The sequence below is a fragment of the Garra rufa genome, chromosome 12, assembly GCF_049309525.1.
Source record: "Garra rufa chromosome 12, GarRuf1.0, whole genome shotgun sequence".
Lineage (NCBI taxonomy): Eukaryota > Metazoa > Chordata > Actinopteri > Cypriniformes > Cyprinidae > Garra > Garra rufa.
The window spans coordinates 38,127,059-38,146,454 of NC_133372.1; the positions used below are offsets into that span (position 1 = coordinate 38,127,059).

The 19,396-nt window shown below is 34.3% G+C and overlaps 2 protein-coding genes across 3 annotated transcripts in view; one reads left to right on the forward strand and one right to left on the reverse strand.

Moving 5' to 3' along the window:
* Positions 1–334: 334 nt before the first annotated feature.
* padi2 (peptidyl arginine deiminase, type II) lies at positions 335–15,472 on the forward strand. 2 transcript variants are annotated; one of them, XM_073852505.1, is made up of 16 exons: positions 335–517; positions 6,085–6,253; positions 6,796–6,865; positions 7,018–7,079; positions 8,675–8,792; positions 9,163–9,315; positions 9,476–9,666; positions 9,866–9,969; positions 10,810–10,921; positions 11,463–11,570; positions 11,717–11,868; positions 12,431–12,578; positions 13,146–13,239; positions 13,317–13,390; positions 13,532–13,669; positions 14,546–15,472. In XM_073852505.1, exons 1-16 carry the CDS (start codon positions 345–347, stop codon positions 14,777–14,779), a joined length of 2,100 nt encoding a protein of 699 aa, XP_073708606.1. In that variant the 5' UTR covers positions 335–344; the 3' UTR covers positions 14,780–15,472. The 2 variants fall into 2 exon arrangements, with proteins under 2 accessions (XP_073708606.1, XP_073708607.1); XM_073852506.1 differs by lacking the exon at positions 335–517 and adding an exon at positions 2,350–2,566.
* Positions 15,463–19,396, reverse strand: part of rap1gapb (RAP1 GTPase activating protein b) — a 42,825-nt gene continuing 38,891 nt past the window's right edge. The window contains exon 22 of the mRNA XM_073852507.1: positions 15,463–18,317. The gene's annotated coding sequence lies outside the window, so the exon portion shown is untranslated. The remainder of the gene's footprint in view (positions 18,318–19,396) is intronic.

Consider the following 19,396-nt stretch of genomic DNA (forward strand, 5'->3'; position numbering starts at 1 on the left):
ATATTGCAACTATTAATCCCTAATTGCATTTTAATTGAGAGTGGTGGTTTCATAACATTACACATTCACACTATTTCACATGCATCAGCAATACTATGTAAACAATATCTCAAATTCAAATCTCAAATCATTCTTTAGCTATTGTTAGATAGTAACTGTATTGCTTAATCCCATTGGCTTTCCTTTTAAATGCTTTCTAAGAAAATACTTTGAAATATGTAGCTTTGAGCAAGTTTTTGGACAGGTGAGGACATGTCCTTTCACTCCTGCTGCATTACCCACCCCTATTTCTCTTGGGAACGAACAGGTTATTTGAGACCTTGTAGACGTGGAAGTCAGTAACAATGGATGTGTCGCAGAAGCAAACAAAGTTAGCCAGCTTACCCCGGAGTTTACGGAAAAGAAAGAAGATGTCAGAAGAGACAAACATGTCTCAGCGGACCTGTCGACTGGAAATTAAAGCACCCACACAAATTGTGCATGTCCTTGGTACGGAACTTAAGGTGATTGTAGAGAGGTAGGTAACGTGATAATATTATTATCCATTGTTCTGTTCATTGTGTTCTTTAAAAAATTAAATTGCATGAATTAAGCCTACATTGTTTAGTTGTTTTTTTTTAGACATATGCAAAAAAAAAAAAAAAAAAATCACACAATGCCTTTTTTTAATTAGAAGACCATATTAAAGTATGATGGTCACCTGGCAAAAGTAGTTTTATCTGCATCATATGTGACCCTGGACCACAAAACCAGTCATAAGGTTAAATTTTACAAAACTGAGATATATACATCATATGAAAGCTCAATAAATAAGCTTTCTATTGATGTATGGTTTGTTAGGATAGGACAACGTTTGGCCGAGATACATCTATTTGAAAATCTGAAATCTGAGGGTGCAAAAAATCTAAATACTGAGAAAAACACCTTTAAAGTTGTCCAAATTAAGTTCTTAGCAATGCATATTACTAATCAAAAATTACATTTTGATAGGTTTACAGTAGGAATTTTACAAAAAATCTTCATGGAACATGATGATTTTTGGCATAAAAGAAAAATCAATAATTTTGACCCATACAATGTATTTTTGGCTATTGCTACAAATATACCCCAGCGACTTAAGACTGGTTTTGTGGTCCAGGGTCACATATTCGTGAGAATATGTGACCCTGGACCACAAAACTAGCCATAAGGTTTTTTTTTTTGTTTTTTTTTATTTAAGACTTACATCTGAAAACTGGATAAATAAGGTTTCCATTGATGTATGGATAAGGATTGGACAATGAGATACAACAATTTGAAAATCTGGAATCTGAGGGTGCAAAAACATTAAAATATTGAGAAAATGTCCTTTAAAGTTGTCCAAATTAAGTTCTTAGCAATGCATAATGAACATTTAAGTTTTTATATATTTACGATAGGAAATTTACAAAATATCTTCTTTACTTAATTTCCTAATGATTTGTGGCATAAAAGAAAAATCGATAATTTGGACCCATACAATGTATTTTTGGCTGGATTTGTGGTCCAGGGTCACACATATATGTGTGGTCTTAAGTAGCAGGGGTATATTTGTAGCAATAGCCAAAAATACACTGTATGGGTCAAAATTATCGATTTTTCTTTTATGCCAAAAATCATTAGCATATTAAGTAAAGATCATGTTCCATGAAGATATTTTGTAAATGTTCTACCATAAATATATAAAAACTTGATTTTTGATTATGCATTGCTAAGAACTTCATTTGGAGAACTTTTAAGGCGATTTTCTCAATATTTAGATTTTTTTGCACCCTCAGATTCCAGGTTTTCAAATAGTTGTATCTCAGACAAACATCGTCCTATTTTAACAAACAATATATAAATGGAAAGCTTATATACCCAGCTTTCAGATGGTGTAAGAATCATCTGTTTCGACAAATTAACACTTATGACTGGTTTTGTGGTCCAGGGTCACACATATATTGTATTATCATATAAAATTAAGTTTACTCACTAACAAATCTGAATTATATTTTGTAAACGCCAAAATTAAATAATGGCTTGTCAGAAGGCGGTTCTCCAGAGCAAATATGTGAAGCCTCCGTGCACCATGAAAGAAAAAGATATTAAAACCACTATAAAATCGCTTTTTATTAATTTATTCAAAGCCATCCCTTAGCAATAATTTACAATCATCGTATTTGCATCATATGCTAGCAAATTGAAGAAAAAAACGGTTTGCTATCCTGAGGCAACACAATGCAATACTGGGACAAATGAGTTCAGTCGCGCTTAGTGCCCTCTAGCCGTCACTCGCGATACTGCATATTAAGTTGTGGGCGTTTCCAGTTAGCAGACTGTCTGCCCACTTCCCTAGATAGCCACCTGCATTTGCTCAACCAATAGGCTTTCTGGCACGGTGACATCTCATGTACATAAAGGGTTAAAGGGAATTGTTAAAGTCACTTTGAAAGAAAGACGCATCTTTGCAAACCATGGTGCCTCAACGATCACTTACAATCGACACTGAGAATGCAACAAGGACGATTTATGTGCTTGGAACGGAGTTGACGGTGAATTTAAACAGGTGGGCGAATTTATTTTTCATGTATTATAAGAATAGACTCTAATATGAATCTAATATGAATATTAGAACGTTGTTTTATTTTAAAGGGACAAACACAGAGGATGACTTCTTGCGTTTGTAAACAGCGCGACGGAGCTCAAGGGAATTAAACAGATCTATTTTAATAGCGCGAAAGACATAATTAAAGAGACAGAAAACGAAAAACGAAAGTCTCTGCGTCATTTACCTGCAAAGGGTAAAGAGTTTACCTACCTTTGTTTCAAAACCCGTTTGACTTTCTTTGTTCTTCTGTGAATAACAAATATACGTTAGGGAGGATGTTTGGAGACAGACCCAGTCTCCATTTACTTTCATTGAATACTGTAGCATTCGATTGTCAGTCGTCAAAATGATAAAAAAAAATAAATGACAAAAATGTCCTACAGAGATACATTTCTGTTTGTTGTCTAGTTTGAATTCTATTTATTATCTATAATTTTGTTTGTGATCAGTGTCAAATTGACTGAGAAACGCTAAAAAGTTCTAAACAAAAAGTTAAAGGGTGTTACTGTCTGACCACTGAGTTTAGTTTAGATCAAAGGAACATATTTAAGGAATCTGAATGGAAAATAAAAGGATTCGTTTCAAAATTACTACTATTATTTTGACAAGCACATCATTACAGACTCTGGAAGCCCAAACAAAAGAACAGTCAATCTAAACACAATGTCACCAAAAATGATGCATAGACCCACAACTGAAGTAAACGCTGACAGAAGATTCAAATTTGAAATTTTATACAATTTTGCTAACATATTTTACAGGTAAAAGTTTCTAAACAATTAATTGGAGACATAATTCAGGAATAAACTGAGTTTTCAATCAATCTGCGTCATAATAATTGGTCTGTTTGTTCTGTATAGCTGAGTATTTGCTGGGAGATTTTAGGCAGATTGTTGATTTGAAGAATTACCCCTTTCTGTTCCAAAGGCAGATGAATGCATTTGTTGTGCTGCAACATTACTGAAATTCATCACTGAACTCCGTCTCAATGCTTCTGTTTATAACCGGCACTGTCGGCTATTGTCTGATAGCTTTCCGAACCTACGAACAGATCTTTTCTGAATCTTTTTTTAAGTTTTTATTAGTCCATATACTGAAATAGACAGTCCCCTAGCATCATTATGACTAGAGCCTGTTGTCTTATAGATAGAAGATAGGACTGAACCCTAAATGTATTGTAAATAATCCACTAATGTAGTAATTATGACATTTGGGTTGGTGACATGCCATATTCCAGAGTGTCACTGGTGACATCACTAATCTAAATCCATTTTAAATTACTTTTGATTAAAATTCATGTCAGAAAATTTCAGGAGATTAAACATTATACATATTTTGCTGTCAACATCAAGTTTTCATGTAGAGTAGAAATATATATATGTGTGGTAGAACCTGCCATTAATGTGCCTATTAGAGGATGTTCACTTAAATTTAAACAAGAAAACAGTTATGCAAGAGTTAGTTAATTAACTGATATTTTTGTCACATTCTATGGGGTAAGTTGTCAACAGAATCTGCCATTAATGTGCCTGTTAGAGGCTTTTCACTTAATTAAAACAACAAAACAGTTATGCAAGACTGATAAAAAAAATCAAGTACTGTAATGGTGAAAAATATAAAAGATAACATTACCATGGTTTTCAGCAACTAATGAATAATTTTATAACATTTAAAACATTTAAAACTTATCATTTGCAGTGTAGTTTTATAGTTACTGGGATACAGCCATTTGTCAACAGCCTAAGCAAAGATTCTAATTAAGTAATCTATGTAAGCCTTAAAAATAATGGTGTGAGAATTTGTTTAGATGGCGTAAATCATCTATCCATTCACACTATCCAAAGAGTTAAACCAGAAATGATTTGTGCTGAATCAGTTCTCAAGGCTTAACAGTTAGAATTTTAGTTTTCACTATATTTGTATATTTTTCTTGAAATCATACATTACTAAACAGTCGTAAAATATTTCACCATACCTTTACCAGCATATTTGCCAGTAAATCAAAAATTTGTCATAATGATATCATCCTTTCAAGGAACTCTTACAGAATTTCCTTTTTCCAACTATCAGCATTAAATTCTCAAAGCAGTAATATTGTGAAATATTATTATAATTTACAGTTTAATAATGTTTTTCTATTTTAATATATTTTAGAAAAAAATATTGGGGAGATTTGTTTTTGGCTCATTGCTGTAGGTTTGGAAATGGTGCTAAAAGGTTGGAAAAATTAATTAGTTGATTAGTTTAGATTATCATCTCTAAGGCTTCGAATTAAAGACATATGGCAGGAAATGGCAAATTTGTTCGGATATTAAAGGGATAGTGTACTGAAATATTAATTCTGTCATTTACAGTGACCCTCATGTTGTTCTAAAACATGGAGTGGAACACGAAAGATGATATTCTGAAAAATGTCTTTGTGTTTTCTTTTTTGTCAATACAATAAAAGCCAATAGGGTATGGAAGCCAGTGTCCACTGTGGAATTAAAAACAAGCAACTTTTTTCAGAATTGAGTGATAAACTCAGAACTGAAAGATATAAACTCACAATTCTGAGAAGTAACATCTGAAATATGAACTTGCAATTGCTAGAAAATATCATAAATATTTTTCTATTTTAGTATATTTTAGTACTTTTTTTCCAGTTAAAACAAATCTGAATTTTCTGCATCAGTTCTTCAGTGTCACATGATCCTTCAGAAATCATTTTAATACGCTATATTATTATTGATGTTAATATTTCTGTGGAAACCATGATACATTTTTTTTCAAGTTAAAAAAAAAAGCATTTACAGTTTACAAAAGTTTACATTCACCTTGCAGAATCTGCAAAATTATTTCACCAAAATAAGAGGGATGTTCATGTTTACATATCGTCCACAAGAGAAAATAATAATTTATGTTTACATACACTTGATTCTTAATACTGTGATCCACAGCTGTTTTTTTTTTTTTTTTTTTGTGAAATATGGTATTTAGGCAAAATAAGAAAAATGTACAAATCTTCATTCTGTTTAAAAGTTAATGCATTGTTTTCGTTCTGGAGCATTAATGAATATTTGAACCTTCTGTAATAGTTGTATATGAGTCCCTCAGTTGTCCTCAGTGTGAAAAGATGGATCTCAAAATCATACAGTCATTTTTGGAAAGGGTTCAAATACACAAAAATGCTGAAAAAACTAAAGAATTTGTGGGACCTAAAGGATTTTTCTGAAGAACAGCAGGCAGTTTAACTGTTCAGGACAAACAATGGACTCATGAACAAATATCACTAAATAAAAATGCAGCTGTGGATCATTCAGGTAACAACATAGTATTAAGAACTATTTTTTTCTCTTGTGGACTATATGTAAACGTCTTTTATTCAGGTCACTGAATGACTGAGCTTGAAATGGTACAATACAGACCATTTGTGTAACATCCTACAGTGAAATAAATTCATAATGTGTTTATGTATGTATCTATGTTCTCTACAGGTGTGCCCCACCGCTGGCCAAATTCTTCTCAGTAAAATGCAGCCCAAACGTGCATTACAAGGTCACTCCTCAGGTCAGGGGCAGGAACGCCGTTCCATACCCCCTCACCAGAAGCTCTGTCCTCATCGTCACAATGGACGAAGTCAGCGAGACTGCAAACGACAGCAAGGTACCTACAGTATATCCAGTCACCTTTGTGCTCGAAAAAATATTTACATTAAGAGCAAACACTAAAAAGAATCTGTGTGGAATTTTTCCACATTTAAACAAGATAAAATGTTTGAAACTGAGCTAGAAATACTAGTTTCTAATATCTGAAAGCATCAAACTAGCACAAATATTTAAATGTTTTCAATGTTTTCTGAATATTTTTGTGTGTGCAACCTTTTACACTAAAGCAGATAGTAGTCCTTTAGAAAATAAACAGAACTGAAAGAAATTGACAGCTGCAGACAGAAAACGGCTTGCCTCTGCTAGTCTGGCTGCTCTGATGCACCCGCTGTGGTTGACCCTAGTACTAGTTAAAACGGGAAACTGAGGTTTATGTCATTTTCATAACACTGTCTGGCACTTACAGCTTGAAGGTATATTTAGTACATTTCTTAATAATAGAGCAATGAATCACTCTTGTAATTAAAGAAATCTACAGTAATTGCACAATAATTGTCGCAATGATCCAGCTTGTGCTTGTTTCTATCTGATCTGTTTCAGCTATCTGTGAGGTTCTTTGGAGACAAATCGGACTCGCTCGGGGACGCCCTGCTGCATCTAACAGCTGTCGGTACGTCTCAGATGTTTTCGTTTTGAGACCTACGGCTGTGTTTATGAATGATGCTTGTGTAAACAGTATTTGTGCTGTAACTGTAAACAGCCTCATGCTGGTGAGACTGTGTAGGAACAAGCAAGTGTCATGTTGTCTCTGTTCTTTTGCAGAGATATCTCTGGATGTAGATGCTGACCGAGATGGCGTTGTTGAGAAAAACAACCCAAACAAGGTGAGCTTTGTTTGCTTGTACTCTTGCGATCTGTTCTATATCATCATTATTGGGGAGATTTGTTTTTGGCTCATTGCTGCAGACTTGGAAGTAGTGCTAAAATTGATTTGTTGATTGATTTAGATGGATTAGATGTCATATAATGCTAAAGGCAATGCCTTTTTTTGCTTATTAAAGGGATAGTTTACTCAAATGAAAATTCTGTCATTTTCTGTCAGAATTGCGAGATATAACTCAGAATTGCAAGAAAAAACTCAGAATTACGCGATATAACTCAGAATTGCTAGAAAAAAAACTGAGAATTGTGAGATGTAAACTCTGAATTGCAGAAAAAACTCAGAATTACGAGATGTTATTCAGAATTGCAAGAAAAAACTATATTTCAAGAAGAACTTACAATTGGGAGATAACTAAATTCTGAGATGTAAACTCAAAATTGCAGAAAAAAAATCAGTTGTGAGACAAACTCAGAATTGCCAGATATAAACTTGGAATTCTAAGATATAAATTTATAATTGTGGAAAAAAACTCCAGAATTATGAGACAAATTCAGAACTGTGAGATGTAAACTCTGAGTTGCGAAAAAACTTCAGAATTGCAGAATAAAGTCAGAATTGTGAGACATAACTCAGAATTGCAAGAAAAAACTGAGAATTGTGAGATGTAAACTCGGAATTGCAAAAAAACTTCAGAATTGCAAGATATAACTCAGAATTGCAAGAAAAACTCAGAATTGCGGGATGAAAACTTAGAATTGCAAAAAAACCTTCAGAATTGCAAGATATAACTATTTCAAGAAGAATTTAGAATTGGGTGATAACTCAATTCTAAGATGTAAACTCAAAATTGCAGAAAAAAAATCGTGAGACAAACTCAGAATTCTGAGATGTAAACTCAGAATTGCGAGATATAAACTTGGAATTCTAAGATATAAATTCATAATTGTGGAAAAAAGCTCAGAATTAGAGACAAATTCAGAATTGTGAGATGTAAACTCGGAATTGCACAAAAACTTCAGAATTGCAGAAAAATTTAGAATTACGAGATATAACTGAATTTCAAGAAAAACTAAGAATTGGGAGATATAACTCAATTCTGGGATGTAAACTCAGAAAATTTTTTGCAAACTCTAAGATATAAATTTATAATTGTGGGAAAAATTGTGGGAATTGTGAGATATTACTCAGAATTCTGAGATGTAAATTGAGAATTGCAAAATATAAACTCAGAATTTCAAGAAAAATACTCAGAATTTCGAGACATTATGAGATAAAACTCATAATTGCGAGATATAACTCAAAATTCTGAGATGTAAACTGAGTATTGCAGAAAAAACTATATAGATGTAACTCAGAATTGCAAGATATAAACTCAGAATTGGAAAAAAAATCTGAATTCTAAGATTACAACAAAAAATACAGTTTTCAGAATTGTGAGAAACAAAGTCCGAACTGTGAAATAAAAAATTGGTCCAATGGTTTTTGAACCCAATTGACTTTAAGTATCTTCTTCTGTCTTCTAGCAGCATAGCGCTATTGTAGATATCGAAGAGTTTAATTTGAAGAATGTGTAATAGTCTTGGATTTTGGCTCTAGGGATCATGGAAGTGGGGTCCTAATGGCCACGGTGCAGTTCTGCTGGTCAACTGTGACTCAGAGACTGCATACAACAAGATACTGGACAGTGAGATTGATGAGATCAGTAAAATCTCAGGTGAGTCTGAGCAGCTCTGGTGCAAGAGATGGGTGAGATTAAAGTCTTGCCGTAGACATTTGTTAAGTGTAAATAGACTTTGTACCAAACCCTGGTGTGTAGTGTACTTAGCATTTTTAAACATTGTATGCACGCAAAGTAATGCTTCCTTATTATTCATTCATTATTAACCGGCCAGAATCCATTGTAAGTCCAGCAAACTTTAAATTAAACTGTGGTTTATTCTGTAAATATACATAGAAAACAGCATCCATAAAAATAAAAATTAAATGCATAATTTCAATGTTTTATGGATATTGAACTGTTAGTTTAGTTAACATCTGACTCTACTGAAGTGAGAATTAGTATACTATATTATTATTTTTTTCAGATTTGAAGGACATGTCCAAGATGATCCTGCGCACCAATGGTCCAGCTGAACTTCCTGATGGCTATAAACTGACCATGCACATCTCACAGACCACTTCGGAGAACATAAGAGTCTTTAGACCTCGGACAAATACAAAATTAGACAACACGTGGAGTGAGTCAATAAAATAGTCTTTATATAATGTACAATAAAAAAAAGTAGAATATATTTTTAAAGAACAATGCTTTTGAGGGCTTTTGAGGAACTTATACATTTTTAGTGTTTTCCACAAAAAAAAAAAAATATATATATATATATATATTTCTTGTACCAGAGCATCAACTCCTGAAGTTGTTCCTGAAAGATTACATGATGGTGGTGGGAAGGCACATGCTGACACAGGAAGTGCCCTATCTGGGAGGCAAAACTGAACTAGAGTTCTTTGTAGAGGGTCTTCGCTTCCCTGATAAAGACTTCAATGGGCTCATTACCATCAACCTTAGTCTAATAGAACCCAGTAGCAAGGTTAGTGAAAGAGACTGTCTAATCTCTAGTGCTTTGTTCTTGTACTTACTTAAATAACTATTCCAGTCTTGTAATAATAGTTACACTATAACGCTCTTCTACAAAATGACTACAAATGAATATAATAATTTAGTTAGGATATATCATTCTATTATACCCTCTAAGTACTGTACTAATTACATTTGTTATTTTCTTAAAGGGCTTCCCTGAATCTCCCGTCTTTACAGATCAAGTGGTATTTCACATTTCTCCCTGGATCATGACCCCAAACACCCTTAAACCTGTGGAGGTGTATGTGTGCAGGTGATTCAGTCAAAGCTTTCTTTAACCCTTTATACAGTATGAGTGACCCTGGACCACAAAACCAGTCATAAGGTTCAATTTTTTTTTTTTTTTTTTTTTAAATTTTGATTTATACATCATCTGAAAGCTGAATAAAGAAGCTTTTTTATATTGATGTATGGTTTGTTAGAATAGGACAATATTTGGTTGAGATACAACTATTTGAAGATTTGGAATCTGAGGGTGCAAAAAAATTGAAATACTGAGAAAATCGCAGTAACACTTTATTTTAAGGTTTCTTAACTAGTTGCTTATTAGCATGCATATTAATAGAATATTTGCCATTTATTAGTACGAATTAATCACATATTAATGCATTGTTCTACATGACCTTATTCTACATCCCTAATCCTACCCAATACCTAAACTTAACAACTACCTAACTAAATATTAATAAGCAGCAAATTAGGAATTTATTGAGGAAAAAGTCATAGTCAATAGTGGATAAGTGTTCCCTATTCTAAAGTGTTACCAAAATCGCCTTTAAAGTTGTCCAAATGAAGTTCTTAGCAATGCATATTACTAATCAACATATTTACAGTAGGAAATTTACTTAATATCCTACTCATTTTTGTCATACAAGAAAAATCAATAATTTTGACCCATACAGTGTATTCTTGGCTATTGCTACAAATATACCCGTGCTACTTATGACTGGTTTTGTGGTCCAGGGTCACATGTCAGATAACAAATAATGCTATTTTCCAGAAATACATACAGATATTTCCAAGTATTTATTTGCTACTCACTTTTTCATCCTGTGAGTCACGGGGATTGCTGACTGTTTTGTCTTTCTCGCAGCACAAGTGATAACCACACCTTCCTGAAGAGCATAAGAAAACTAGTGGACAAGTGTGGCTACAAGCTGAAAATATGTCATGAGTACATGAACCGAGGTGACCGCTGGATGCAGGTCAGTAAAATCATTGAGAAAACAATCAATCGATCAATTGATTAATCAAACATCAAGCATTAGTGAGCATTTAAACCTTCTGTTATAGTTGCATATGAGTCCCTCAGTTGTCCTCAGTGTGAAAAAATGGATCTCAAAAGGGTTCAAACACACAAAAATGCTGAGAATCTGTGGGACCCGAAGGATTTTTCTGAAGGCAGTTTAACTGTTCAGGACAAACAAGGGACTCATGAACAACTATCACTAAACAAAAAAAACAGAGGTGTGGATCATTCAGGTAACAACACAGTATTAAGAATCAAGTGTTTGTACACTTTTGAACGGGGTCATTTTAATAAATTCAACTATTTTTTTCTTATGGACTATATGTAAACATCTCTTATTGTTCTTATTTTGGCAAAATATTTAACATTTTGGAGATTCTGCAAGGTGTATCTTAACTTTTGACCTCAACTGTATTATGAATCTAACTAGACAAGCAGGTGAATCATATGAGATGAGTAATTCCTACTGACACTCTTATCTTGTTCTCTCTCCGCAGGATGAGCTTGAGTTTGGTTACATTGACTCTCCCCATCATCAGTTCCCTGTTGTACTGGACTCTCCTCGTGATGGAGACCTCCAGGATTTCCCCTATGAGACCATTCTGGTTAGTGAAACTGATAACAGCTCAGAAAAATTAACCCAAAATGATCATTTACTTACCAACTTCCCCCCTAGGTTATTCCAAACCCACAAATTATAAGCACATACTATTCTAAAGATGTATAGAAACACTAAAATATTGTGTCACAGGGGCCAGACTTTGGGTACGTGACACGGCATGCTTTACATGAGGAGGTGACCAGTCTAGACTCCTTCGGTAACCTGGAGGTTAGTCCACCAGTCACAGTGAACGGGAAAAATTACCCACTTGGCAGGATCATCATTGGGGTGGCATTCCCTACGTAAGTACCACAACTCTACCTTCCTAACAGTAACCACTAGTCTTCATGTGACCCTGGACTACAAAACCAGTCTTAAGTAACACGGGTATATTTGTAGCAATAGCCAAAAATACATTGTGTGAGTCAAAACTATCAAATTTTCTTTTATGCAAAAAATCACTAGAATATTAAGATTATGTTTCCGTGAAAATATTTTGTACATTTCCTACCGTAAATATATCAAAACATAATTTTTGATAATTTATATGCATTGCTAAGAACTTAATTTGGACAACTTTAAAGGCAATTTTTTTTTTCAGTATTTAAATTTTTTTTGTGCACCCTCAGATTCCAGATTTTTAAATAGTCACGTCTCCGCCAAATCTAACAAAACATACAACAATGGAAAGCTTATTTATTCAGCTTTCAGATGATGTATAAATCTCAATTTTTAAAAATTGACCTTTATGACTGGTTTTGTGGTCCAGGGTCACATACTGTTCCAAACAAGATATTAAGATGTTAATTGATTAAACAAGCTATTACCTGAAAATTAAATAAGAGTACTTGTATTTATTCGAAGTACAACACGTGGCCGCAACATGACTCAAGTCGTCCAAGACTTCCTGTGGGCACAGAAGGTTCAAGAGCCAATAGCGCTGTTCTCTGATTGGCTGGTTGTGGGTCATGTGGATGAGTTTATGACATTTGTTCCAGCCCCTGACCGAAAGGTAAACAAATGTGTTCAGAATACTACAATACACTACAAAAAAGTCTGGAATAATTAAAGGGATAGGTCACCCAAAAATGACAATTTTGTCTTTAATTACTTACCCTTATGTCATTCCAAACCCATAAGAACTTTGTCATCTTCAGAACACAAATTAAGTTATTTCGGATGAAATCTGAGAGCTTTTTGACCCTGCATGTATAGTTTTTTGATGTGCACAAAAAGTATTTTTGTGGCTTTGTAAAATTACAGTTGAACCACTAATGTCACATGGACTATTTTAATGATGTCCTTACTACCTTTCTGAGCTTGGGAACATTTTAGTTACATTGCTATCTATGCAGGGTCAGAAAGCTCTTGGATTTCATCAAACCTATCTTAAATTGTGTTCTAAAGATGACGACATGAGGGTGAATAATTAATTAATTTTGGGTGAACTATCCCTTTAAGACTTTTTGAAAGAAGTGTCTTATGCTCACCAAGGCTGCATTTTTAAATTCTAGTACTTTACTCTAAACATATCCATAGCCAGTGCCAAAACGTTAACTGTAATGGTTTGTTTGTTCAGAAATTCCGGTTGCTGCTGGCTAGCCCTGATGCTGGGTACAAAGTTTTCAGAAGCTTGGATAAAGAAGGATATGGAGACGCGGAAATGTTTCCTGGTAAACACTCACTCATTTTCTGTTTCAAAAAAAGTCTACCACTGTTAATATTCTAGCTAATGGTTTTACCTGAACAGATTTGCCAGAGGCCATCACTGTAAGTGAGATCCTGGATGACAAAAAACTACTGGCTGGAAACAGATATGTGCAGGTCAGTTATATACACAACGTTTACACTTAACATTAAGATCCGTTTTGTGTCCAAACTGAGCCTAGATATTTTTGTAGCCGGATTTGCAGATTTTTTTTTTTTATTGGAAAGAATAATATTGGCTTCTAATCTTTCACTCAGAACTGCATTGACTGGAACAGGGACGTGCTGAAGAAAGAGCTAGGGTTGGAAGAAGAGGACATCATTGATTTGCCCATCCTGTTTAAAGTGAAAGAAGAGAAAACGGGTCCTAGAGCTGTGGCTTACTATCCCGACATGGTACGGCATGTTATTGAGAACTTATTGAAAGTCCACTCACTTCTTTTAACGGAAAATCAAATAGTCAAAAGACACTAGAGTGTCTCGTCTTCTCACCAAGACTGCATTTATTTAATCAGAGATACAGTGATATTGTGAAATATTACATTTGTTTGAATATATTTTAAAATGTAATTCATTCCTGTGACGCAAAGCTTGAATTTTCTGCACCGTTACTTGTTTTCAGTGTCACAAGATGCTTTAGAAATCATTCTTATATTTTGAGGTGCTCCTTAAGAAACATAATTTTCTATTATAAATCTTAAAAACAGTGCATAACTTAAAGTATCAAAAACCTATTCTACTAAATGTCCATTAATATTCTGGACAACTGAGGGACTCATATGCAGCTATTACAGAAGGTTCAAACGCTCACTGATGCTCCAGAAGGAAAAACGATGCATTAAGAGCTGGGGGGTGAAAACTTTTGAACAGAATGAAGATCTGAACATTTTTCTTATTTTGCCTTAATATAATTTTTTTTTTTTCATTTGTACTGCCCGTCAGAAGCTACAGAAGATGCTTACATGTTTCCCAGAAGATAAAATAAGTCAAATATACCCTGATCTTCAAATTCAAAAAGTTTTCACCCCCCAGCTCTTAATGCATTGTGTTTCCTTCTGAAGCATCAGTGAGTGTTTGAACCTTCTGTAATAGCTGCATATGAGTCCCTCAGTTGTCCTCAGTGTGAAGAGATGGATCTCAAAATCATAGTCATTGTTGGAAAGGGTTCAAATACACATCATCAACCTATTCTACTAAATGTCCATTAATATTTTAGTTTTCCCATTACATTGACCTTTTTATTAATGCATTACCTGTATTACTTACCCTCAGGTGAACATGATCGTGTTGGAGGATCAGCTGGGCATCCCAAAACCATTTGGGCCGAAGGTGGATGGCAAATGTGCTTTGGAGACAGAGGTGCGCTCTCTTCTGGAGCCTCTGGATCTCAAATGCACCTTTATTGATGACTTTGCCCCATACCACAAACTCCTGGGTGAAGTTCACTGCGGTTCCAATGTTCGTCGAGAACCATCACCTTTCAAATGGTGGAATGTAGAGCTGTGAGAGAGAGACTAGAACCATCAAGTGCCTATAAAGTCTTCAAACTAGTTAATTCTAGCAGTAAACAATGTGTAGAGCAAATATTAAAAATGTAAACTCTTGTCATTTACTCACCCTCAGCTCTTTTCCATATAATAAGGTGCTGTCAAGCTCCAAAAAAGAATGAGAAAGTACCTCAAAAGTCATTCACTATGCACCATTCTGAAGTCGTACATCAGCTTTCCAGGAGGAACAGACAGAAATATGCACCCAAAAAAGATTTAGATTCAAGAGCTAGAGTTTTAGCAAATGCAACTTGAAGAAGAGAGCAAAGCGTATACTTGTGAAACAACATGAGTGTGTGCAAACAACAGCTTTTAGTAGTTTGTCAAGTTCTTATGTCTTATTTTCAACAGTATAGTTCCTCCTCAGGCTACAGTGGTGCTGGTTCAGGATTTCTAAGAAGATTAAGGTCTAATGATTAAAAATAATGTTTTAAAGTTGTTCAAAAATAATGTTAATCACTTACAGATTAAGAGAGCTGTTGTTTATCTTTTCTAACAACAAAAGTTTTAGATTTTCATAACTATGAACCATGATTCTGTTGCTTTATTAATAATGACTGAATTTGATTTAATAATTGGTGATTGTCTTGGGTGTGTATTTTTCCATAATAATGTACATTACAGCAATAAACAAACATTCCATTAAACACAATTTTGTTTGTTTTATTACAAAAAAGGAGAAAATGTCTTATTTACAGTGAAACATTTCATAAAAGTAACATAATAAGCACTTGTAAAGGAGAACACAATCACTTGCAGAAAGCAGTCGGTGTTTGTTTGGAACGAATTTGTGCTTAATATATCTAGCATGTGCAAACGCATTATGTACAGTTCGACCAATCAGCAGAGACTTAGGCTAAAGTATAGATTCAGCCACACAAAATATATTTTCCCCTCTCCATATACAATTTTCTAAGTATCACCCCAACAGCATTATTTTTAAGCAAAAAATCTTCTTAGTCTTTTTAAACAGTAAGTAAATTAGGACTTGGTCATGTTTTAGTAATGCCATGTTTCATATACATTACAATGGTATTTTAAATAGCTCTGAAAAGATATTTTGCAAGTTACCTTTTTTAATGTCACAGCTGAGGATAACTGCTTAGAGTAATTCATCACATTTACGGCTCACATGGTTGGCTCAAAAAAGCCATGTATCCCATAAGCCGATGAAATGAATGGGAATGCTAACAGATAGCATTAACACCACAGTAGTAACATTATATAAAATATATACAGTTGAAGTCAAAAGTTTACATAAACCTACACCAAAACATGAATTATTTGGGCAAAATAAGAAGGATCTTGCAAAATGCATGTTATTTTTTATTTACTACTGACCTAAATAGATTATTTCACATATAGTCCATAAAGAAAATAGTTGAATTTATAAAAATGACCCTGTTCAAAAGTTTACACACTTGATTCTTAATACGGAGTTGTTGCCTGAACAGTTAAACTGCTCGCTGTTATTTAGAAAAAAAAAAATCAGTTCCCTCAAATTCTTTGGTTTTTCTGCATTTTTGTGCATTTGAACCCTTTCCGACAATGACTGTACAATTTTAAGATCCATCTTTTCAAACTGAGGACAACTGAAGGATTCATATGCAACTATTACAGAAAGTTCAAATGCTAAATGATGCTCCAAAAGGAAAACGATGCATTAAGAGCTGGGGAGTGAAAACTTTTGAACTGAAAGATCTGAACATTTTTTTTATTTTGCCTAAATAATTTTTTTTTTCATTTAGTACTGAACTTCAGAAGCTACAGAAGATACTTGTTTCCCAGAAAATAAGCTAAATTTACCCTGATCTTCAAATTCAAAATTTTCACCCCCCAGATCTTAATGCATTGTGTTTCCTTCTGAAGCATCAGAGAGCATTTGAATCTTCTGTAATAGTTGCATATGAGTCCCTCAGTTGTCCTCAGTGTGAAAAGATGAATCTCAAAATCATTGTCACAGTCATTGTTGGAAAGGGTGCAAATACACAAAAATTCTTTAAAACCAAAGTTTGTGGGACCTGACAGATTTTTCTGAAGAGCAGCAGGCAGTTTAACTGTTCAGGACAAACAAGGGACTTATGAACAACTATCACTAAAAAAAAAAAAACAGAGCTGTGGATCATTCAGGTTACAACACAGTTTTAAGAATCAAGTGTATGTAAACTTTTGAACAGGGTCATTTTAATAAATTCAACTATTATTTTCTCTTGTGGACTATATGTAAACATCTTATGATGTGAAATATCTTATTCAGGTCAGTACTAATAAAAAATAACATGCATTTTATATGACCCCTCTTATTTTGCTAAAATAATTGACATTTTTGCAGATTCTGCAAGGTGTATGTAAACTTCTGACTTCAACTGTATAATCTGTAGTTTTTGATTAACAATCTCAACATGAATAAAATGAGTTTTTGTGTTTGAAATCAAAACAAAATGCCCAACATCTGCACTGAACGTCAAGCATCTTCTGAATATATTCTGACCTAGTGTTTTTGGTCTGTATCCACTATGACGTGTCCGCAGTTTTACATTCATATTGCTCACTCAACTAAAAAGTCTTCTGGGACTTCAATATATCTGACCCTTTAATCTGCACAGCTAGCTTTAAAAGATGAAACTACAAACATGAAGCTACTACATTAGTGTACAGTTTACACACATGTCAGTTTCAACACAAACGGCTGTGGCCATACAAAAAATGTTGATCAATAAAACAGCATTTTAATAAATAATATTTAAAAAGTATACAGCATCTCACACCTGATCTATTCATTTTGTCATAAATTATAATGCCTACACATCGTTTACTGGACAGGATCTGAAATGGCTTGGGTGCTTGACACCAGAACTACACTGAAGAACAACATTTAAACATTTACCTATATTCATTGTCAACATCATTACATCATGACACGAAAGGCAACAAAACAGAACCACACATAGATGTGTATTACAATGCTTCGCGGATTCACATGTATTTTAAGCATGATGGGTTTAGGTTGATCCTCATTTGTCATTCTGAAAGATGCTGAAAGCTTGTGATAGCTTACTACCCCCATTACTAAAAGATCTACTCACCACAGTGAGCCTCAATAAATAAATAAATATGACAAATAAAACCCAAACCCACACAACGAGGGCCACTGTTGAAAAAAACAAACAAGGATAGATAGAAAGAAAAGAATGAAAGAAAGAAGGGCAGCCTATGATAAGGCCATAATCATGCGTGATTCATTGGCAGCTGGCAGCTCTTCTGTGTTCTTCTATATGCATACCAGCCTTCACCACAAGCCACTTCACCATTTCGCCTACAGACCAACAGCCACATGATAGAAGATAACGGGGTCGAGTCCTTACAAGAGCGCGCTGATTTTCTGATCCACACTTGCTGACTGTACGCCTCGAAGCTGGAACTTGCAGTTCACACCCCTTCACATCCATGTCTCTACAGGAATGCATCTGCTGTAGAGGGCTGCTTATGAAATAATGCTGAAAATAAGACATAATTAATAATGATTCATGAGAAAAAGATTAATTAACTAATCAATTTTTTATTGCAATTAATCAGGATTAATCCCACCTAACCTAATTAAAGTTTTTAAATTTACTTTTATATTGCAATAATTTCACATTCAGTTTCAAATGAATGTAGAAACAGCATAAAGACAGTATATTTTCATTATTTGATCATTTATTTTTATGACTGAAGGCGAGTATCACTGATACCAATATTACTGATGTCTCTAGGAATTTCTTTTTTCATTAATATTTAAAGAGAAGGTCATATGGGTTTTCGAAAAAAGTGCATTATACATAATGATAATGTCTCTCAAAAGAAAAACTCGCCTTAAAGGGGTCATCGGATGCGAAACTAACTTTTACATGTTGTTTGAACATTAATGTGTGTTGGAAGTTTGTGTACACAACAACCCTACAATGATAAAAATCCACCCAGTGGTATTTTTTTAATCAGGACATTGATTGACAAGCAGCAGTTCTGAATGCAGTGGCAAACCCTAGCTCCGCCCCTGTGATAATTGTGTTAAATATTTTTATTCCATGGAATGTCTGGATACTGGATTCTGATTGGCTGGCAGGTGTGCAGTAAAACCGTTTAATGCACAGGTAGTTCCAAGTCAGTTTAATCACCGTTCTATATTAATGCGCTGCTTTAATTTATGCACGCAAAAGCACACAGAGAGAGAGAGAGAGGTCGGAGATCGCATTGTGCTGCGCACATACATAAACTTCTTGTCAGCGTTTGCCTGCGATCCTTATTAAAATAGCCTAGATACTAGATCGCTACATTATATTCCTCAGCAACGGGGTGGTAAAACTGCTGTTTTTGAATGAATTGTTGTTTGTAGAAAGAGACGCACAGCATGCAGGCAGGTAAAGTTACGCACACACACAACTGTCATCTCTCTTGCCTTCACACTCTCTCTTGGTCGATCGATAATCTACTGAAACAAATGCTATATTTCATTCAAATAAATGTGATTTTTACCGGACTATTTAATCTCTGAGTCTGATTTGAAGCGGCCAGAATGCTAGAGCTGCGTGTCATA